The 24,343-nt window shown below is 37.7% G+C and overlaps 2 protein-coding genes across 7 annotated transcripts in view; one reads left to right on the top strand and one right to left on the bottom strand.

The window, feature by feature from the left end:
- Positions 1 to 5,242, bottom strand: part of LOC139982764 (uncharacterized) — a 29,654-nt gene extending 24,412 nt beyond the window's left edge. Inside the window, exons 1-2 of one of the 2 annotated variants that reach the window (XM_071995846.1) lie at positions 2,096 to 5,242; positions 1,468 to 1,501 (exon numbers count right to left, since the gene is read on the bottom strand). In XM_071995846.1, the coding sequence (XP_071851947.1) occupies positions 1,468 to 1,494 (27 nt within the window). In that variant the 5' untranslated portion in view covers positions 1,495 to 1,501; positions 2,096 to 5,242. Of the gene's footprint in view, positions 1 to 1,467 lie in introns of both variants that reach the window. The other variant, XM_071995845.1, reaches the window with a different exon arrangement.
- LOC139982765 (uncharacterized) overlaps positions 1 to 24,343 on the top strand; it is a 117,251-nt gene that overhangs the window by 33,693 nt on the left and 59,215 nt on the right. Inside the window, exons 2-4 of one of the 5 annotated variants that reach the window (XM_071995848.1) lie at positions 19,727 to 19,904; positions 20,254 to 20,356; positions 23,966 to 24,027. The exons of the other annotated variants lie outside the window; for them this stretch is intronic. The gene's annotated coding sequence lies outside the window, so the exon portion shown is untranslated. The remainder of the gene's footprint in view (positions 1 to 19,726; positions 19,905 to 20,253; positions 20,357 to 23,965; positions 24,028 to 24,343) is intronic. 5 annotated transcript variants of the gene reach the window in all.

The raw sequence follows: 24,343 nt of genomic DNA, 5'->3' as shown, positions 1-24,343 counted from the left end.
TTATCACTACATTTCTCCATATTTTTACAACCGAAACCGAGCTGAGGAATTTAGCTTTTTCCCAGGCTATAGTATAGCCTAGGCCTACACTCCGTTTACTTCCATTCATAACAATTTCCGGAAAAATAAACTTCTTTTTAAATACCACTAACTGTTATATGAAAAATTGAATTAGATTTGTATCGACAGAAGGGTTGCTTTAACTTTACTTCTTTTCTCACTTAATACTTTGATCCAAGAAAGTTTCTTGGCCTTATTCTATGATAACTGGAACTTACTTCCCGCACAGCAGGTCAATTATATGAGTTGCCATTTTGCTATGTGACGTAAAATGCGTCAAACAGCTCAAGTAGACCACCTTGGGAGGCTGGTCCTTTTGGCCGGCTCGAGTAATGACATTTCGCCTGTAAGGTTTTTTTTAATATACTAAAACGCTTAGGCTTTTTTTTTTTACGTAGAGTTAGTGTAAGGTTAGGCTAGCCACCTGCTTTATCAAACTACCAAAATTTGTGAAAAAATGATTGACAATAGCCCTGATTGATTCACTGTTTGCCATGAAAGTTACCTGAACATTCAGAATACACGCTCCTGTAATTTTAATGATTTAGGTGCTATTTGGGTGCTATTTTGGTGTCAACATATAGGCATTGGCCAGTATATATTTATTTCACTAATTTGAGTAAGATGGTTGAACCCGTTATCACACAATTAATTAATCATTGCTTATTACACCTAAGAGATGGTTTTAGTGCATCTGAATGCCCAGTATCATCCTTCACGAATATAGGCGTATGTACGTTATCATGGTTATGTTCATTTAATAATCAGCAAGCTGGCTAAGTTGAACGTGATCAACAATATATGTTAGGGCTATTGGACCTTTGTTTAATTTACGGATATATGGCCTAGCCTTTAATTCAATTGTTCGAGCAAAATAAATAACTCAAGTATTAATCAAGGTACTAGGCTAATCTTAGTTGTACTACATACAGTTTTGGTGCTGCTGGCCTAGGCTGCATGTATGTTATAATGCACGACAGAAAAATTACAGGCATGCATTCAGTCAAGCATATCAAACACTTGTAAATGTGTACCAAGTATATATGCTAAGAAATTTGCCAAACATTTCATATAGGCTAATGGCTACAAAGTATCACTTTAAAACTTGTACAAGTAGTAGTACAGTAGGCCAAACCCCCAGCCTTCAGTTTCCATTGTCTTTCTCCCCCCCCCCCTTTCAATACATAGTCTTTTATAGAGTTTTATTCTACTCTTTCACTCAATATGTATCAACATGGGGTGGGATTTGCCGAATGCCATTCACTGAAATAGGTGGGAATCACTGCTTGATCTAGCCTAATTTGCACTCCTAACTAGCTGATCCCCTACTTCCTGCCTTGCCTATCGGTCCCCCATAGGCCTAGTTTAAGCTTCTCATCGATATTAAGTAAAAATAATGTTACTTACCGGTGGTAGCTTCTCGCTCCTTTTCATGATTAATCTGTAATAAAAGACAACATTTTGGCTTGGGCAGTTTGGATTTTTTTTACAATATAAATGAAACTGGAATTGATTTGCCATTAAGGATCATCCCCACCCAGGTGTGAGTGAACACCTACTGTACAGAAGATATTCACCACTTTCTCAATAACTAATGATTTGCCTAAGGAAATTTCATGTAGTACTAGGCCTAGCCTAGGACCTAAATTCAAAACATGTATTTTCTTTCTGACTCTTGTCACAAAACAGTACAACGCACAATGTTGCCAAAAGCTGATATAGTTTTCCATTTTTATCCCCAAACCTTGTTTTTGGACAAGCTTGTGCATGCCGGTGGAAATACAAAAATTTGCTGAGAAATAGGCCTAGGCTTACACTTACAGTGGCCTAAGCCATGTAGCCTAGATGCCTACTGTAGGCTAGGCTGGCGTTAGGCTAGCCAGTAGGCCCCTACTAACGTTAGGGTAGTACTTAAGCCTGTGGGGCCCAGCCAATCCTCATATTACTAAGCCTAAACTAATTGAAGAACAGGGAGAAGTCTAGGCCTTACTCTTAGCAAAATTGCAGAAGTTGAAATCCAATATGAATGGCTTACCTTTAAATCCAAAGTCACAACCAAATCTCTACCTTCTGAGTCAGACAGTTCTTCATGGCAACTAGAAAGTGGGGGCAGCATTGCACATTGCTCACACAATGTATTTTGGCTGCAATGGGCAATGAATGGCTTACACTAATCTGAACAGTTGTGTGAGTACTTTGCATACAGATGTGGGACAGAGAAAGTGGCCCACAACAGTAGGTGAAAAAACCTGTCCCACATCAGTATGCAATGCTTGTATATGTGTGTGTGTGTGTGTGTGTGTGTGCATCTGTGACACTTGCTTGGGTACGCTCTATCTCAATAAGGGAATGTTGGATTGAGGCCAAACTTGGACTATAGATCCGCCATATGGAGAAGGTGTGCCCTATTGTTTTTGGTGCCCACAAAGGTCACCAAAGGTCAGTTATGGTCCAAAAACCGAAAATATTAAAACTGCAATAACTCCCAGTGCCAATGTGCGACAAGATTGATAATTTGGGACAAGTTGTGAACTGGTTAGGGGAGCATTTTCAAACTTAACGGTCATGTGATCCGGGGTCACCAAAGGTCAATTAATGATAAAAAACTAGTATTTTTGCGATAACTTGAGAACGAAATGTCTGTTAGGGTTGGGAGTTGCCTCAATGTAATCCAATTGTCGACCCGCATCTGGGTGACCCTTGACCTCAATTTGACCTCTGGTGACCTTTTCGTGTTTTTGGGATTTTTACAGTTTCGATGCTATTTTCAGATGTCAAAGGTACCTTCTGATCATAAATGTCAATAGGTTGACCCCGTGTGACCTTTATGTGCGAAGTTATATGGGGTCAAAGTTTTTCGGTCGGAGTTAGGATGGTTGTACAGACTTTTCGTTTTGTTTTTTGGAATCAGGAGATTAAACTACATCTGAAACCAAGGTCAAAAGGTCAAAGGTCACATTAGAAAAAATGTGCTTATTTTGGGAGGAAACGATCAAAAAAGAAAATGTTTGGTTTTGATGCTAGATTTGGATATCAAAGGTACCTTCCGATCAAAAATGGCAATTGGTTGACACCCGCGTGACCTTCGTGTGCGAAGTTATTTGAGGTCAAAGTTAATTTTCACACATTTAATGCAATAACTCCCAATTCCAAAGCGTGGCAAGGTTGATATTTTTGGACAAGTTGCAAATGGTATAGGGAAATATTTTCAAACTTAACGGTCATGTGATCCAAGGTCACCAAAGGTCAATTAATGTCAAAAAACTAGTATTTTGGGGGTAGAAAATGGGCAAAGAAAAGAATGTTTGATTTTGTATAGTTTGATGCTCTAATTTAGGTCTCATCGATCAAAAATGTCAATAAGTTGACCCAAGGTGACCTTTGTATGTTAAGTTATATGAGGTCAAAGTTAATTTTCAGACATTTAGTGTAATTACTCCCAGTGCCAAGGTGTTACACAGTTGATATTTTGAGACAAGTTGCAAATGGTATAGGGGAATATTTTCAAACTTAACGGTCATGTGATCCGAGGTCACCAAAGGTCAATTAATGATAAAAAACTAGTATTTTTGCGATAACTTGAGGACAAATTGTCCGTTAGGGTTGGGAGTTGCTTCAATGTAATCCAATTGTCGACCCGCATCTGGGTGACCCTTGACCTCAATTTGACCTCTGGTGACCTTTTTAGTGTTTTAGGGATTTCTACAGTTTTGATGCTATTTTCAGATGTCAAAGGTACCTTCTGATCATAAATGTCAATGGGTTGACCCCCGTGTGACCTTCGTGTGCGAAGTTATATGAGGTCAAAGTTAATTTTCAGACATTTAATGCAATAACTCTCAGTTCCAAGGTGTGACAAGGTTGATATTTTTGGAGTAGTTGCAAATGGTATAGGGGAATATTTTCAAACTTAACGGTCATGTGATACAAAGGTCACCAAAGGTCAATTAATGATAAAAAAGTAGTATTTTTGCGACAACTTGAGAACAAATTGTCCGTTAGGGTTGGGAGTTGCTTCAATGTAATCCAATTGTCGACCCGCATCTGGGTGACCCTTGACCTCAATTTGACCTCTGGTGACCTTTTCGTGTTTTGTGGATTTTTACAATTTCGATGCTATTTTCAGTTTTTAAATGTACCTTCTGATCATAAATGTCAATGGGTTGACCCCCATTTGACCTTCGTGTGCGAAGTTATTTGAGGTCAAAGTTAATTTTCACACATATAATGCAATAACTCCCATTGCCAAGGTGTGACAAGGTTGATTTTTTTGGACAAGTTGCAAATGGTATAGGGGAATATTTTCAAACTTAACGGTCATGTGATCCAAGGTCACCAAAGGTCAGCTAATGTTAAAAAAGTAGTATTATGGGGGGGAGAAAATGGGCAAAGAAAAAATGTTTGAATTTTTACAGTCATGCTCTATTTAGGTCTCACCGATCAAAAATTTCAATTGGTTGACCTCCGGGTGACCTTTGTGTGTGAAGTTACATACAAGTTCAAAGTTAATTTTTTGACATTTAATGCAATTAAATCTCAATGCCAAGGTGTGACATGGTTGATATTTTGGGACAAGTTGTGAATGGGGTGGTGGAACATTTTGAAACTTAAAGGTCACGTCATCTGAGGTCACCATTGTTATCATATCTGTTGACACGCTTGTAGGTCTCTTATATTTCTTACATTTGCGACGCCATATTTAGATCTCAAGGGTGCCTTTTGATAAAAAATCCGATCACATTTTGTGATCACAAAAGTGTTGGCTATAGTGTTGGTTACTTTATGGGAACATGTAGGACCACAATTACTTGGACTATTTCAGCCCAATCTTGCTTGATATTATTATGTGTATTGTCATATACCCCAAGCAAGGAACCACAGTGCCCTTGGGCTCTTGTTGATTCAACAAGCTCACCAGTTTGGGACTCCATCACAGTTGCAATTGGCAGGATTTTTAAATTTCATTTGTTTTAATATTCATTTTGCCATTCCATTAACAACATTTTACAATTATATTTTTGAAGGGCTAATATTTAAGGTGCATAGTAAGACCAGATAAGGTAAGTCCGAAAGTTAGGTCTCTGAATGTTTCTCTGGCAAATGTGTGAGCATTCATAGATTCAAAGATTAAAGGTATGTAGACAGGTAGCTATTACTTCAGTTGAAATATCATAACCCCCCCCCCCCAAAAAAAAAAAAAAATTATATATATATATATATATTTGGGTGGTTTATGATATTTCAACTGAAGTAATAGCACCCTGTCAGAGGGGTTATGACATTTTGCTATCAAATTTTGTCAGCTTAAAATTAAAGTGGATATTACTTGAAAAGTGCAGCTGCTATTTTGACTTTTCAGAGACCATCTTACTCAGAATTACATATACTTCTATATGAATGGGAACTTTGACCTGTCTGTTTACCTTTAAATTCCAACTTTGGTTATTCTTTATTAACAAGTTTGATAGTTTTAAGAAGCATATGAAGGTATGTTTTATTCATTACGTACTGCTATGTTAGTAATTAAAAGGTTTAATTTAACCTTTAATAAATGATGCATTCTTTGTAAAGGAATTATTCAATAGCATATTATGAACTCAAAATTTAGACTACTTGACTAACTTTCTATTTTGATATATTTTTCATTCATCTTTATTACTTTACATGGTACCAATTAGAGCGGGAGCCCAGAGAGTTTGGTTAGCTGGGAAGGTAACCAATTGCCTTGTACGTCACAATGTTCACAGTGCATTCCTGTATATGAAACCAGACGACTGGCAAACTGGCTGTGGTGGGTGTGGCTGGGAGAGCAATTTTAAAGTCACCTAATAGCTAACCTAGATCAGCTTTCATGGTAACCACATCAAAGTAAATGCAATGTGTCAGGTACAGTATGGCCCAAGAGCAACAAATGGCCATCGCCAGTAATTATTGGTGGTGGGGTACCCCTGCCAGTCATCAATAATTGACCCCTCACGGCTGACCTAGGTCAGCTCACGAGGTAACCAATTGAAACCTACTGGAAAATGATGGTTAGGACTTCAGATACAAGGGATGGGCATTGCCAGTGATTTTTACTGGTGGGGTACCCCTGCCAGTACACCCCCAAAATGCCCCTCCTCTCATTGACCTAGGTCAGCTCATGAAGTAACCAGTTGAAAACTACTGGAAAATGATTGGCAGGACTCTATATGTAAGGGATGGGCATTTCCAGTAATTTATATTGGTGGGGTACCCCTGCCAGTAGACCCCCAAAATGCCCATACCCTCATTGACCTAGGTGAGCTCATGAGCTAACCAGTTAAAAACTACTGGAAAATGATTGGCAGGACTATATATGTAAGGGATGGGCATTTCCAGTAATTTATATTGGTGGGGTACCCCTGCCAGTAGACCCCCAAAATGCCCATCCCCCTCATTGACCTAGGTGAGCTCATGATGTAACCAGTTGAAACCTACTGGAAAATGATAGGTATCACTTCATATGTAAGGGATGGGCATTTCCAGTAATTTATATTAGTTGGGTAACCCTGCCAGTAGACCCCCAAAATGCCCCTCCTGTCATTGACCTAGGTGAGCTCATGAGCTAACCAGTTAAAAACTACTGGAAAATGATTGGCAGGACTATATATGTAAGGGATGGGCATTTCCAGTAATTTATATTAGTGGGGTACCCCTGCCAGTAGACCCCCAAAATGCCCATCCCCCTCATTGACCTAGGTGAGCTCATGATGTAACCAGTTGAAACCTACTGGAAAATGATAGGTATCACTTCATATGTAAGGGATGGGCATTTCCAGTAATTTATATTAGTTGGGTAACCCTGCCAGTAGACCCCCAAAATGCCTATCCCCCTCATTGACCTAGGTGAGCTCATGATGTAACCAGTTGAAACCTACTGGAAAATGATAGGTAGGACTCCAGATTTAAGGAGAGTCATTTCCAGTAATTTCCACTGGTGGGGTACCCCTGTCCATTGTCCCAATTGTCAATTGTACTAAAAACAGTGAACAAATTAAAGTTTACCTCTAATAATAGGTCTTCATATAAAGTTAGTACACATACTGACATAGGGGAGGGTTATAAAAAGTCATAACTTCTTTCTTTCATTGCATGGAATTTGTTTATTCACAGTGGTTATCGAGAGGTCAAAGTCAATGATCAGAGTTTATATATAGTCCTCTCAAAGAAACCAAGTTTCAGGTCATAGGTCGTAGATTATTGTTTTATGGTTTTTCACAAAAAATTTCCCCATGCTAAAAGAAATTGGAATGGCAACAAAAATCACAAACAGTGAATCATTCACCAGATTAATATATTTTTCCTTGACCCCGGGAAACAGGCTGGTGACACTGGCATGGACCACGTGTTTCAATCAGACAATCACCTTGGCATTAGTAAAGCTACGGTAACTTGAACGGACCACTTCAGAACAGCTGAATGAAATGAACGTAGACTGTCAAGAACATACTTCCTGAATAACCACACAGGTTGTATTCAGTCATTTGAGGCCACCTATGAGTGGTTACACTGTATCTGGGGTGTTTCGGGGAGTCTTGGGGTGTGAGCTATAATATAATGTGAGACAGTGGTTGGAGATGTTGGGACAATGGACAGGGGTACCCCACCAGTGGAAATTACTGGAAATGACTCTCCTTAAATCTGGAGTACTACCTATCATTTTCCAGTAGTTTTCAATTGGTTACACCATAAGCTCACCTAGGTTAATAAGGGGGGGGGGGGGCGGACTCTGGCAGTGGTGGCCCACCAATATAAATTACTGGAAATGCCCATCCCTTACATATAGAATCCTGCCAATCATTTTCCAGTAGTTTTTAACTGGTTACTTCATGAGCTGACCTAGGTCAATGAGGGGATGGGCATTTTGGGGGTCTACTGGCAGGGGTACCCCACTAATATAAATTACTGGAAATGCCCATCCCTTACATATAGAGTCCTGCCAATCATTTTCCAGTAGGTTTCAACTGGTTACTTCATGAGCTGACCTAGGTCAATGAGGGGATGGGCATTTTTGGGGTCTACTGGCAGGGGTACCCCACCAATACAAATTACTGGAAATGCCCATCCCTTACCTATAGAGTCCTGCCAATCATTTTCCAGTAGTTTTCAACTGGTTACTTCATGAGCTGACCTAGGTCAATGAGGGGGAGGGGCATTTTGGGGGTCTACTGGCAGGGGTACCCCACCAATATAAATTACTGGAAATGCCCATTCCTTACACATAGAGTCCTGCCAATCATTTTCCAGTAGTTTTCAACTGGTTACTTCATGAGCTGACCTAGGTCAATGAGGGGAGGGGCATTTTGGGGGTCTACTGGCAGGGGTACCCCACCAATAAAAATCACTGGCAATGCCCATCCCTTGTATCTGAAATCCTAACCATCATTTTCCAGTAGGTTTCAACTGGTTACCTCGTGAGCTGACCTAGGTCAGCCGTGAGGGGTCAATTATTGATGACTGGCAGGGGTACCCCACCACCAATAATTACTGGCGATGGCCATTTGTTGCTCTTGGGGCCATACCTGACACATTGTACTTACTTTGATGTGGTTACCATGAAAGCTGATCTAGGTTAGCTATTAGGTGACTTTAAAATTGCTCTCCCAGCCACACCCACCACAGCCGGTTTGCCAGTCGTCTGGTCTCATATACAGGAATGCACTGTGAACATTGTGATGTACAAGGCAATTGGTTACCTTCCCAGCTAACCAAACCCTCTGGGCTCCCGGTCTAAATGCATCTGTTTAAAAATTGGACACTCTTAGACTGTTTTCAGACGCCACCATTATTTTGAACTTTGAAACTCTGTTATGAGTACCCTATAACATGAAATTCTTTTAGGTGGGTATTGTTTTCAAAAAGCAAATTGAATTGTTGTGATCCAATTCCCATAGTTAAAATATTTAGATTTTTTTTTTTTATTTAAATATATTTACTAGTGCCTTAATATGAATTAATAATACGTGGTATGTACTCAGTTAATTTCCTTTCAAATGTTTGCATAAATTACTATTCTAAACCTAAAAGTGTTGCCACCCAGAGGGTTGACGGGTTTAGATGTACATAGGATGGAGCGTTTAATTACTATCTGTCAGGAATTAACCATTTTGCTGTAAAATATCGGTTCACCAGTCATAAACAGTAGTATCCCAGTGTGATTGTTGTTCTTCATACATTTTTCACAGATTTATAAAGACGCCAAAACGAGTTCGAAAATGATAAATGTTTGCATATTGCAAATTGAAATTGTAAGATTGAGTTATTTGCAAAAACATTTTTGAGGTATTGCCAGCACACTCTGGTACATGTTTCATAGACGTAACTAGAATTATTTTTTAATTATAAGAAAATCACATTTGTATGAGAGGAACATACAAGTGGGGTGAGTGAATCATTCATTGCAAATTTTTGTGCCTTTGTATGTTTGTAATTTTGCTTCATTCTGTGTTTGTATATGAAACTTGGTATCATTTTCACTATTTAATATATATTTAGTACCATAAATTGTTGTCTTTGTCCTTTTTTATATTTGTTAACAGTGTCTAAATCTAGTAAATCGTCTTATCATCAGCGTAGTAGCCCATTCCATTGTCTTGATCTTTGGATGCATCCTTGTTTAGCAATATTTCTGTGAATAGATAGGGCCTTTCCATTGAGTCTCAAACTCATTCTATCAATCCCGTCCCTCAAAATCAGCTGTAAAATATCATTAACTCTTTAAAGAGTGAAATTCACTCTTTTAAAAGAGTGATTCTCACTCTTTCTAGAGTGAAAAAGCCCACTCTTTCAGAGTGAAAAGCTCACTCTTTGAAGGAGTGAACATTCTCACTCTTTTGAAAGAGTGAATTTCACTCTTCATGGAGTGATCACTCACTACACTCTCAGAAAGAGTGAGAATTCACTCCAAACGAGTGAAAATTCACTCTTTTGTTTTTAGAGTGTAGTAATTGACGCACCTTCAATTATTACTAGCAACAATACAGCAGGCCACCTCAACTTTTTGCAGTCAAGCAGAATGACATATTTCATGAGTTTGAATCCATTTCAGCTATTTGCTGACCAAGTTGTGGTATTTTTTAAGCTTTTAACACCCTCCCACCAGTTTTGCACATTTTTTTGGGCAAAGTGGCTATTCTTACGACTAGTTGTAACAATTATGACCTTTTGCGCATGCGTAGTTGCTATTTTTTTCTCAATACATTACATGTATAGAGATATTTTAACAGTAAGTGGGACTCTCTCTTCTCTTAAAAAATTTTCAGCGTCTTCATACAAAGCTCTTTTTCTCTGGAATATCAAGAGCAAGAATATATCATACACAGTAGACCAACAAAAGTTACTATTTTTTATTCGAGAATTTTATCTCATTCTATGAATTTTTCAACGATTTATGTCCAAATTGGGCCAAATCGGACTGAAAAACGATTGTTGCCTCCCTTTTTTGCACATGCTCCAAAACTTGTTTGTAGGGAACTTTTGCCCACATTTTCCTGCTCATTTGTTAATTATTATTCGATGTCTATGGTTTATTATGGGCACGTGACATATTACTTCTTAGCGATTGGTTTGTTATCTGCGGTTTTATGTTTTATGAAAGAGAATAGAACTGTCTTTCAACAGTGGTATCGTCTAAGATAGGGTCCTGTTTATTATATATTTTATTAACATTTTAAACTTTCATTTGTTTTTACAGGTAGGTATGAATAAGAATTTTACTAGCTGTAAATGACATCTTATGGCTTTTATTTGCTTTATTTGATGTTTAAATGATTTTGGTTCCTTGCTTTAGCAAAAGGAACCTATGCAGTCAGATTGGCGTATGTGTGTGTGTATGTATGTATGTTTGCGTGGGCGTGTGTGTGTGTCTGTGACACTTGCTTGGGTACGCTCTATCTCAATAAGGGAATGTTGGATTGAGGGGGTGTTACTAAAACGAATGACAATTGCGTTACACGTAACGAATGACAATATGTTGTACACACTAAAAAAATGCGTTAACTAAAACGAATGACAGTAATGACAGCACAGAAATTTGCTTCAACTGGATATCACAGTTCAGACTTCGTGGGTATCTAGATCTAGTATAGTACAGAAAAGATAAAAACGCACCTTATAGCAAGCGAAATTGTAAGTCTGATTTTAAAAAGTAAATTTAACGTCATTTATCCGATATTAATTGTTAGAAACTAACAATACTATGATCTTGAAACGGCTTCAGTTATCTTTCTATATAAATCTACAGAGGTAAAAAGCACAGCACTCAAGTGCATTCTCACACAAAATCTTTCCTGTGGTTTCTATCCGTAAATTACACCAAAACCCTACAACCACGTAACATGCGATTTTCCTCAAATCATTTTTGCGCAGAAAACCAATAACCGCATTTACTCCACTCCGTTATTCATTCTATCTCCACTCACCACCGTCCTTCGTTGTCATTCGTTGTCATTCGCTGTCATTCGCTGTCATTCGCAAATGATAATTTACCCTGTACAAAGTCAATTGTCATTCGGTCATTCGCTGTCATTCGTTTTAGTTTGTCCCGATTGAGGCCAAACTTGTACTATAGCTCCCCCATATTGAGAAGGTGTGCCCTATTGTTTTTATTGCCCACAAAGTTCACCAAAGGTCAGTTATGGTCAAAAAAACCGAAACTATTAAAACTGCAATAACTCCCAGTGCCAATGTGCTACAAGGTTGATTTTGGGACAAGTTGTGAACTGGTTAGGGGAACATTTTCAAACTTAACGGTCATGTGATTCGAGGTCACCAAAGGTCAATTGATGATAAAAAACTAGTATTTTTGCAATAACTTGAGAACGAAATGTCTGTTAAGGTTGGGAGTTGCTTCAATGTAATCCAATTGTCGATCCGCATCTGGGTGACCTTTGACCTCTGGTGACCTTTTCGTGTTTTGGGGGATTTTTACAGTTTTGATGCTATTTTCAGATGTCAAAGGTACCTTCTGATCATAAATGTCAATAGATTGACCCCTTGTGTCCTTTATGTGCAAAGTTATATGGGGTCAAAGTTTTTCGGTCGGAGTTAGGATGGTTGTACAGACTTGTCGTTTTTTTTTTTGAATCAGAAGATTAAACTACATCTGAAACCAAGGTCAAAAGGTCAACGGTCACATTAGAAAAAATGTTCTTATTTTGGGAGGAAACGAGCAAAAAAGAAAATGTTTGGTTTTGATGCTAGATTTGGATATCAAAGGTACCTTCCGGTCAAAAATGTCAATCGGTTGACACCCGTGTCACCTTCGTGTTCGAAGTTATACGAGGTCAAAGTTCATTTTCAGACATTTAATGCAACAACTCCCACTTCCAAGGTGTGACATGGTTGATATTTTTGGACAAGTTGCAAATGGTATCGGGGAATATTTTCAAACTTAACGGTCATGTGATCCGAGGTCACCAAAGGTCAATTTATGTTAAAAAACTAGTATTTTGGGGGTAGAAAATGGGCAAAGAAAAAACTGTTTGAATTTCTATAGTTTGATGCTCTATTTACGTCTCATCAATCAAAAATGTCAATAAGTTGACCCAAAGGTACAGTAACCTTTGCATGTTAAGCTATATGAGGTCAAAGTTAATTTTCAGACATTTAGTGTAATAACTCCCAGTCCCAAGGTGTTACACAGTTGATATTTTGAGACAAGTTGTAAATGGTATAGGGGAACATTTTCAAACGTAACGGTCATGTGATACAAGGTCAACAAAGGTCAATTAATGATAAAAAACTAGTATTTTTGCGATAACTTGAGATAAAATTGTTCGTTAGGGTTGGGAGTTGCTTCAATGTAATCCAATTGTCAACCCGCATCTGGGTGACCCTTGACCTCAATTTGACCTCTGGTGACCTCTTCCTGTTTTGTGGATTTTTACAGTTTCGATGCTATTTTCAGATGTTAAAGGTACCTTCTGATCATAAATGTCAAAAGGGTTGACCTCGTTTGACCTTCGTGTGCGAAGTTATATGAGGTCAAAGTTAATTTTCACACATTTAATGCAATAACTCCCAGTGCCAAGATGTGACAAGGTTGATTTTTTTGGACAAGTTGCAAATGGTATAGGGGAATATTTTCAAACGTAGCGGTCATGTGATCCAACGTCACCAAAGGTCAGCTAATGTTAAAAAAGTAGTATTTTGGGGGGAGAAAATGGGCAAAGAAAAAAGGTTTCAAGTTTTACAGTCATGCTCCATTTAGGTCTCACCGATCAAAAATGTCAATTGATTGACCTCCGGGTGACCTTTGTGTGTGAAGTTATGTATACAAGTTCAAAGTTAATTTTTAGACATTTAATGCAAATAAATCTCAATGCCAAGGTGTGACATGGTTGATATTTTGGGACAAGTTGTGAATGGGGTGGTGGAACATTTTGAAACTTAAAGGTCATGTCATCTGAGGTCATCAATGTTATAATATCTGTTGACACGCTTTTAGGTCTCTTATATTTCTTACATTTTCGACGCCATATTTAGATATCAAAAGTGCCTTTTGATAAAAAATTCGATTACATTTTGTGATCAAAAAAATGTTGGCTATAGTGTTGGTTACTTTATGGGATCATGTAGGACCACAATTACTTGGACTATTTGAGCACAATCTTGCTTGATAATATTATGTGTATTGTCACATACCCCAAGCAAGGAACCACAGTGCCCTTGGGCTCTTGTTCTTTCTTAAAACAACACTGAGCTGCAGCCCCTACTTTTAGTAAAAGGTCCGTTTTTGATGATTAAGCCCCGCCTTCAAGTCTGGTTTGTAGCAGATTGGTTACGGCTCATGACAGCTACATGTTAGATATACGAAAATGGCTACCCTCGCGACCAATTTTCTGTACTGTAGTTAGGTACGCGAGGTGTAGGGCAGGTCCAAGTTATTTGCACTGTGACGTACGGGACATTTCAGAGACTTAAATGTGTCTAAAAGTTATAAAAAATATATTTTCCAGAACCTTTTCAGGTTTTCATATTTGTTATTGCTGCTACTGTATTACAAACTCATGAAGATTTCCTACACTTGCTTTAATTAGGTCCAATCTTAATTAATGTACAATGTGACGTACGGGACAAGAGAAATTTGTGTTGTTTTTTTTTTTTGCTAAAGAGCTAAGCTGAAATCGCTCTGAAATTAGGAGGGCAGTGAACAAGCTGTTATAACTAGTGAATAGCCTAACCTTCCAAGGGCTAAGCTGTAACATATTAGAAAAAAAAATGAAGCCATTCCAGTACAGTGATTACACAAATGAAAATTGTCCTGTGACGTACGGGACATGTGACGTACGGGACAATTTGTCCAAATAAAAATTGACTATGAAAACTCATATTTTTATTTCTGAATATACCATAACAAGCTGATTTCTACATTAAAACATTAATTTGTATATGCCAGAACAATGTCATTGGTAATTTCATGCCATATTTCCTTCTTTCTGGGATCGAAAAGAGCAGTCACTGTACCTGTGAGTTCATTCCAAGTACATAAAACATGGAATGCATAAAGAATAAATCTACTCTACACATTCATCATATACTCATAACATCAATTCTAGCTTTGGTAGACCACAAATGATTCAAGATGCAAAGTTTTGGTGCAAAACACTTTTGGTATATACTGTCAACACTGTATCATACTCCACGCTATTGACCCTGAAGTTGAAGTATGATCCATCCCATTCAAAACATATCAAAATCTCCACAGTAACGCCCACATAATGTCCATCTATGAAACTAGTACAAGAAAGAAAACTCTATAGACATAATACTGGTTACCAGACAAATACTCATAACATCAATTCTAGCTTTGTTAGACCACAAATGATTCAAGATGCAAAGTTTTGATGCAAAACTGTTTCGGTATATACTTTACAACACTATCATACTCCCCACTATTGACCCTGAAGTTGAAATATGATCCATCCCATTCAAAACATATCAAATTCTCCACAGTAACGCCAATGTAATGTCCATCTATGACTCTGGTACAACAAAGAAAACTCTATAGACCTAATACTGATTATTGAACAAACTCATGAGTGATTGTCCTCTGCAAAAATTGGGCAAGCGAAACTCTACACTTGTAACTTAAAATCTCAATGTCTACTATCTAAGTTCAGGACACAAGAACATTTTTGCACAGTCATGATAGTCAAACTTCACAATAGGCCTACGACATGTTGAAATGCAAAACTCAACATTCTTGAAGTCGTCCTCATTCAATGTCAATGTTGAATAGCATTGTAGATAATTCTGTATCCCACACACACACAATTGACTTCCCGATAGTTTATTAAACAACACCTGGGCTGTTGGTGGTCATCGGTCAATAGTGAAGCCATGATGGGCTCTTCAGGCATGCAGGGATTATTAGTTGCAACTACCATCTTTCAACAAAATAAATTTGTAAGCATTGGAAGGTTTCCAGTAGAGGTCCCCATTGGAGCCCATGCATGTTTATTATGTATAAATACAGGGTTTCCCCCACACTATGTCCCGTACGTCACATTTTGTCCCGTACGTCACATTTTTGGTTCCTTGCTTTAGCAAAAGGAACCTATGCAGTCAGGTTGGCGTGTGTGCGTGTGTGTGTGTGTGTGTGTGCATCTGTGACACTTGCTTGGGTACGCTCTATCTCAATAAGGGAATGCTGGATTGAGGCCAAACTTGGACTATAGATCCGCCATATGGAGAAGGTGTTCCCTATTGTTTTTGGTGCCCAAAAAGGTCACCAAAGGTCAGTTATGGTCCAAAAACCGAAAATATTAAAACTGCAATAACTCCTAGTGCCAATGTGCGGCAAGGTTAGGGGAACATTTTCAAACTTAACGGTCATGTGATCCGAGGTCACCAAAGATCAATTAATGATAAAAAACTAGTATTTTGTGATAACTTGAGAATGAATTGTCCGTTAGGGTTGGAAATTGCTTCAATGTAATCCAATTGTCGACCCTCATCTGGGTGACCTTTGACATCAATTTGACCTCTGGTAACCTTTACTTGTTTTGGGGAATATTACAGTTTCGATGCTATTTTTAGATGTCAAAGGTACCTTCTGATCATAAATGTCAATAGGTTGACCCCCGTGTGACCTTCTAGTGCGAAGTTATACAAGATCAAAGTTAAATATCAGATATTTAATGCAATAATCCCAATTGTCAACGTGTGACATGGTTGATATTTTGGGACAAGGTGCAAATGGTATAGGGGAATATTTTCAAACTTACAGTCATGTGATCCAAGGTCACCAAAGGTCAATTAATGATAAAAAACTAGTTTTTCGGCGATAACTTGAGAAAGAATTGTCCGTTAGGGTTGGAAATTGCTTCAATGTAATTCAATTGTCAACCCGCATTTAGTTGACCTTTGACCTCAATTTGACCTCTGGTGACCTTAACTTGTTTTGGGGATTTTTACAGTTTCGATACTATTTTCAGATGTCAAAGGTACCTTCTGATCATAAATGTCAATAGGTTGACCCCCCATGTGACCGAGTGCGAAGTTATACAAGGTCAAAGTTAAATTTCAGATATTTAATCTAATAACCCCCATTGCGAAGGTGTGACATGGTTGATATTTTGGACAAGTTGCAAATGGTAAAGGGGAATATTTTCAAACTTAACGGTCATGTGATCCAAGGTCATTAGGTCAATTAATGTTAAAAACTAGTATTTTTTTGGGAGGGGAGAAAATTGGCAAAGACAAAAATGTTTGAATTTTTATAGCTTGATGCTATATTCACATCACACCGATCATAAATGTCAATGAGTTGACCCAAGGTGACCTTGTGGGTTCAGTTATATGAGGTCAAAGTTAATCTTCAGACATTTAGTGCAATAACTCCCAGTTCCAAGGTGTGTCACGGTTGATATTTCGGGACAAGTTGCAAATGGTATAGGGGAATATTTTCAAACTTAACGGTCATGTGAACCAAGGTCACCAAAGGTCAATTAATGATAAAAAAGTAGTTTTTCGGCGATAACTTGAGAACGAATTGTCCGTTAGGGTTGGAAATTGCTTCAATGTAATCCAATTGTCAATTCGCATCTGCGTGACCTTTGACCTCAATTTGACCCCTGGTGACCTATACTTGCTTTGGGGATTTTTACAGTTTCGATACTATTTTCAGATGTCAAAGGTACCTTCAGATCATAAATGTCAATAGGTTGACCCCCGTGTGACCTTCGTGTGTAAAGTTATTAATGTTAAAAATTAATTAATGTAAAAAAAGTAGTTTTTTCGGGGGGAAAATAGGCTAAGAAGAAATGTTTGAATTTTTACAGTTTTGATGTTCTATTTAGGTCTCATCGATCAAAAAGGTCAATTGGTTGACATCCGGGTGACCTTTGTGTGTGTAGTTATGTATACAAGTTCAAAGTTAATTTTTAGACATTTAATGCAATTAAATCCCAATGCCACGGTTGATATTTTGGGCAAAGAAAAAATGTTTGAATTTGTACAGTTTTGATGCTCTATTTAGGTCTCACCGATCAAACTGTCAATTGGTTGACCTCCGGGTGACCTTGTGTGTGTGAAGTTATGATACAAGTTAAAAGTTAATTTTTAGACATTTAATGCAATTAAATCCCAATGCCAAGGTGTGACATGGTTGATGTTTTGGGACAAGTTGTGAATGGGGTGGTGGAACATTTTCAAATTTCACGGTCATGTCATCTGTGGTCACCAATGTTATCATATCTGTTGACCTGCTTGTAGGTGACCTTATATCGCTTACATTTTTGACGCCATGTTCAGATCTCAAAAGTGCATTTTGATCATAATCCGATCACAATTTGTGATCACAAAAGTGTAGGCTATAGTGCTGGTTACTTTATGGGTACATGTAGGACCACAAATACAGGTACAGTACTTGATTATTTGAACCTAATCTTGCTTGATAATATTAAGTGTATTGTCATATACCCCTAGGCAAGAAACTACATTGCCCTGGGCTCTTGTTATTAAAAGTGTTCTGTCTGATACTCTTTGACTCCCTCCCTCCCCCCCCCAACACCCTTGCCATAGTGCACTACTGTATGCATACAGTACAGTGAGTGACTGACTTTGTCTGCAAAGAGACTGCATAAGCAGCATAACATATGCATTTAAGGTTTACTGAATTCTTTGGTTTGGTAATCTTCTGCTTCAAATTGTATGTATGCATGTAACCCCCGCCCCCCTTCCACTGAATGACGTCATTGCTGAATTCAATGACCTTGAACTACAATATCCAGGCTCAAATATAGTAAGACGGGGTAAAAAAAAAACGTTTCCTTAAAGTTTAACATAAAACTCATTAGGTAGATGCTTAGGTAGATATTTTAGCATTGTCAGTTGACAAGTGGGAATACCTTCCTAAATAGCCATAATAAAAATTTCAATCACAATGTGTAAAGGAGAAATTTCAGAAAAGGGGTGGTTCTTTTTCACCCCGGCTGTTAGTCATTTTTGGGGTAAAAAAAAACCCTGCTGGGGTAAAAAAAAATCCACACTGTTTAAACAACATACTACCAAAGAAAATGTGCAAAACCCCCAGAAATATTTTCAGCACACTTTAGAAAAGCTTTATTTGGGGATTTTCACTCGAGTTCTGCATGAATTAACCTATTGCCAAACGATAAACTCCGGGAAACAAACCCCACCTTCCGAGACTAAGCAAGATTCTAACAAGACTTTTTAATACCCCCTAAAACATTATCGACCATGTTTTATGAGTTTATTCTCACATCCAGCTGTGGGGTTGGGACTTCGGGTCGAGAATAATTTAGGACTCTAAAAATAACAAGATAACCATATACAGCAGACATATATTGTGTTAGGCTATAACACTAGGCTAACATAGCAATAGCTTAGGTTAAGAACAGGCAACAGTTAGTTATAAAAATGTAATTTATTATATTGGTAGAAATTAGAGGAGCATAGATGTACTCCCTGTGTCAATCATATACCAGTTCTAACATTCTGTGATAAATATAAACCATTTTGGGAGGAAAATAGGACTGGTCTTTTTTTACCTCAAAAGGACACTAAACCCTGGGGTAAAAAAAAAAAAATCCACGTCATTCGAGAAAACTGGCAGATCGTGTGGGTAATTACATTACTGATTCATGTAGGTACACCTCTTGTTATCATAACCAAGAACCAAAAACCTCTATATCAGTTCTAATATTTTGTGTGGGATAAAGTTAAAGGACAGTGTTCAGAACCTAAATATTTGCTATTTTTAGAGTATAGGAAAAATCGGCGCTAAAAGTATCGGTACGCCGATGGAAAAGAATAGTAGCAATCAATAAAGTATGTCAGAAATGACTTGGGCACCATGGTTTTCACATACACCATACAAAAATGTGTTTCAATTTCTCACGACTTGTAGTGGGGGTGGGTTTTTATCTCCCATATATTACATATATGGAGATTATCTCACACCAATCGTTTTAGTCTGAGGGCTCTTTAAATGCCTACTAGTTTTTACCCAAATGTCTGTTTGATGTGAAATTTCATCGTAGTGTACATCACACGATGACACTTAAATGTTACTTATTGATAACATTTTAAAATTATCAGAAAATATGCTTTTGGTACGTTTTCCGTAATTTTTTAGGTGATTTTTAATAGTTTGAGTGCTTCTTGTATTTCCGTCTAGACTGTGCACTTGCTCGTACTACCCTTGACGTTTTGTATCCCGCATGGCGGGTCACGTAATAAGCACACCAAACCCAACTCTCCACAGATAGATCCAGTGCAGCAGAATATTGGTATTTGCGCTCCATATTTACCAAATCCAACTCGCCAGTAGAAGAAAGCGGTAATCGATTTATTTAGTAAGTATTTAATGATAATATTTAAATGATAATAATATGAATTCTGGTACGCCACATTGTTCGATCTAACGTTACTCCGTTAGTACAGTGAACCTAGCGTAGGCCTAAGTTAAGGCTGATTTGTACTAGTCTATTATTACTAGGCCTAGCCTAGGCCTATATACAGTATTGCGAAGTTAGGAACTCTGCTAAGATCGGACACCCTCATGTTCGTAATATTACAGCAAGGGAATATGAAAACCTATCAGTTTTTAAATATGTAATAAAAATCTTCAATAAATTAAATGTTAGGGCACAACATTTTACGATCTTCCCACAAAAAATGACCTTTGAAAAATATTTCCGTCAGGTATTTCAACATTGTGTTAACTTGAATGGAACCTCGCAAGACAACACTTTTACCAATCAACCACAGCTTTCGGTGAATAAAATGAATATATTATGAATTGAAGGTAAGAATTAGACCAGTCTATTTCAAATATTTAATGCCTATCAACTTTTGGCCGCCATTTTAGTTGGCCGTTCGAATTGTACTCCGACGTTGTCAACCTAGGCATAGGCTAGGCTGAGCCAATATTTTCCTGTACAGAAAATACAAAATTTTTCCGTAAACAATTTACCGGGATTTCAGAAACTTTCACAATTGATATCTGCTGAGCAGATCTAATGAAGGGTGAATTTTGTTTCACACGGGTATTTCTTCAGTTGAATGGTTGAAAATCCTCTCATATTCTGTTTCTAAACTATGGAGGGTCCATTTAGTAATACTACTAGGGTTGGGAGTTGCTTCAATGTAATCCAATTGTCGACCCACATCTGGGTGACCCTTGACCTCAATTTGACCTCTGGTGACCTTTTCGTGTTTTGGGGATTTTTACAGTTTCGATGCTATTTTCAGATGTCAAAGGTACCTTCCGATCATAAATATAGATAGGTTGACCCCCGTGTGACCTTTGTGTGCGAACTTATATGGGGTCAAAGTTTTCGGTCGGAGTTAGGATGGCTGTACAGACTTGTCGTGTTGATTTTTGGAATCAGCAGATCAAACTACATCTGAAACCAAGGTCAAAAGGTCAAAGGTCACATTAGAAAAAAATGTGCTTAGTTTGGGAGAAAACGGGCGAAAAAGAAAATGTTTGGTTTTGATGCTAGATTTGGATATCAAAGGTACCTTCCGATCAAAAATGTCAATGGGTTGACACCCGGGTGACCTTTGTGTGTAAAGTTATACAAGGTCAAAGTTAATTTTCAGACATTTAATGCAATAACTCCCAGTGCCAAGATGTAACAAGGTTGATATTTTGGGACAAGTTGCAAATGGTATAGAGGAATATTTTCAAACTTAACGATGTGATCCGAGGTCATCAAAGGTCAATTAATGTTAAAAAACTCGTATTTTGGGTGAGAAAATGGGGAAAGGAAAAAAAATGTTTGATTTTATACAGTTTTGATGCTATATTCACGTCTCACCAATCAAAAATGTCAATTGGTTTACCCCCAGGTGACCTTTTTGTGTGAAGTTATATGAGGTCAAAGTTAATTTTCAGACATTTAGTGCAATAACTCCCAGTTCCAAGGTGTGACACGGTTGATATTTGGGGACAAGTTGCAAATGGTATAGGGGAATATTTTCAAACTTTACGGTCATGTAATCCGAGGTCACCAAAGGTAAATTAATGATAGAAAACTAGTATTTTTGCGATAACTTGAGAACGAATTGTCCGTTAGGGTTGGGAGTTGCTTCAATGTAATCCAATTGTCGACCCGTATCATTGTCGACCTCAATTTGACCTCTGGTGACCTTTTCATGTTTTGGGGATTTTTTACAGTTTCAATGCTATTTTCAGATGTCAAAGGTACCTTCCGATCATAAATATAGATAGGTTGACACCCGGGTGACCTTTGTGTGTAAAGTTATACAAGGTCAAAGTTAATTTTCAGACATTTAATGCAATAACTCCCAGTGCCAAGATGTAACAAGGTTGATATTTTGGGACAAGTTGCAAATGGTATAGAGGAATATTTTCAAACTTAACGATGTGATCCGAGGTCATCAAAGGTCAATTAATGTTAAAAAACTCGTATTTTGGGTGAGAAAATGGGGAAAGGAAAAAAAATGTTTGAATTTTTACAGTTTTGATGCTTTATTCACGTCTCACCAATCAAAAATGTCAATTGGTTTACCCCCAGGTGACCTTTTTTGTGTGAAGTTATATGAGGTCAAAGTTAATTTTCAGACATTTAGTGCAATAACTCCCAGTTCCAAGGTGTGACACGGTTGATATTTGGGGACAAGTTGCAAATGGTATAGGGGAATATTTTCAAACTTAACGGTCATGTAATCCGAGGTCACCAAAGATAAATTAATGATAGAAAACTAGTATTTTTGCGATAACTTGAGAACGAATTGTCCGTTAGGGTTGGGAGTTGCTTCAATGTAATCCAATTGTCGACCCGTATCATTGTCGACCTCAATTTGACCTCTGGTGACCTTTTCATGTTTTGGGGATTTTTTACAGTTTCAATGCTATTTTCAGATGTCAAAGGTACCTTCTGATCATAAATGTCAACGGGTTGACCCCCGTGTGACCTTCGTGTGCGGAGTTATACGAGGTCAAAGTTAATTTTCAGACATTTAATGCAATAACTCCCAGTTCCAAGGTGTGACACGGTTGATATTTTGGGACAAGTTGCAAATGGTATAGGGGATTATTTTCAAACTTAACGGTCATGTGATCTGAGGTCACCAAAGATCAATTAATGATAAAAAACTAGTATGTTTGTGATAACTTGAGAACGAACTGTCCGTTAAGGTTGGGAGTTGCTTCAATGTAATCCAGTTGTCGACCCGCATCTGGGTGACCCTTGACCTCAATTTGACCTCTGGTGACCTTTTCGTGTTTTGGGGATTTTTACAGTTTTGATGCTATTTTCAGATGTCAAAGGTACCTTCTGATCATAAATATGGATAGGTTGACCCCCTTGTGACCTTCGTGTGCGAAGTTATATGAGGCCAAAGTTAACAAATATTAATGAGGTCACGGGTCAAACGTGAAAAACTCCCAAGTTGCAATAACTTGGCTACTATTATTGACATTTCGTCAAACTTGGTATAATGATATTGGTAGATAGTCTCCACACACTGATGTGTGTTACAATTGATATCATGCATATTTTTAACGGGGGCTAGCAATATTTCGTTATGAAAAGTTTGTATGCACAATAACTCAACGTTGGAATGACCAATCATTACCATACTTGATGGGTGGGTGGCCCATAATAAGTAGATTAACCCTGTTGATTTTGGTGCTCATATCATGAATATTAATGAGGTCATGGGGTCAAACGTGAAATACTCTAAATTGCAATTACCTGGCTACTATTACTAGTCGGAATTTCGTCAAACTTGGTATGATGATAATGGTAGATAGTCTTCACACACTGATGTGTGTTGCAATTGATATCAGGGCTTAGCATTACTTTGGCAACAAAAGTTTGTGAGCATAAATTGCTGGTGTTGTATTAGGGCTTTGTTAGAAATTTCCCTATGAAGAACTAATGAACAGCAGCAAGGAACCATGAAATGTTTTCATTCTGGTTTAAAGTATTGTAGTGATTTTAGTGTGGTGAGAAACTACATTTTCTCACATTAACTTGTTTACGCCCACTGTAGTATACATGATTGTAATGAAAGAGTCTTATGTAGTCTTTGTAATGTGTACTTCTGAGAATCTGTGAGTGTTAATTAAAACACCTAATGAGCCATAAGAATAAGTGTTATTAGCATATCTTATCTTGTTTTAAATGCTTGGGAAAGTTTTACTGCATGCTCTTATAGTACTAATATTCTGCCCTCTCTATTTTGCACAACCCTGAACACTGCAGTCCAAACCAAGTCAAATGACCCAACAAATTTCAGTATTAAAATTCAATTGTGCCTTTCAGCTCCTGTCTAAAATATAATACAACAAATTATAAAGCTAACTCAACAATCAAAACCAGTAAACCATAAACACATGAAAAAAAATGCTCATGACAACTATTTTCCAATTTCTTCACAGATAACAGGAAAACAAGTTTCAGCCGAAGCAACCTACACCATCATTAACATAGATAACGAAGAGTAAGTTCAATTGACATAGATAATTTCATCATCACTCATGAGCATTAGTGTCCTTCCTTACAAGAAGATTGACATCCTCACCAATCACCATATTTAATAGAAATTTGAACAAAACACCACCCTACTATTCAAGTTAAAATCAGATTTGGTTCAGTTGTAGGTTAACAGCAAATTGACAGTTTTGGAAGAAAAAACAGCCTTCCGTTACCTTTGTTTTCACTTTCTGTAAAACAATCAGAAATATCTTGGTAGTTGCGGACAATTAACAATCAGTCCAATGTTCAACAATATTCTGTGATTTGTTTTCAATCTGGTG

The sequence above is a fragment of the Apostichopus japonicus genome, chromosome 16, assembly GCF_037975245.1.
Source record: "Apostichopus japonicus isolate 1M-3 chromosome 16, ASM3797524v1, whole genome shotgun sequence".
Taxonomy (NCBI): domain Eukaryota; kingdom Metazoa; phylum Echinodermata; class Holothuroidea; order Aspidochirotida; family Stichopodidae; genus Apostichopus; species Apostichopus japonicus.
The sequence above is the reverse complement of the archived record's forward strand: the minus strand, read 5'-3'. Positions and strand labels throughout refer to the sequence as shown.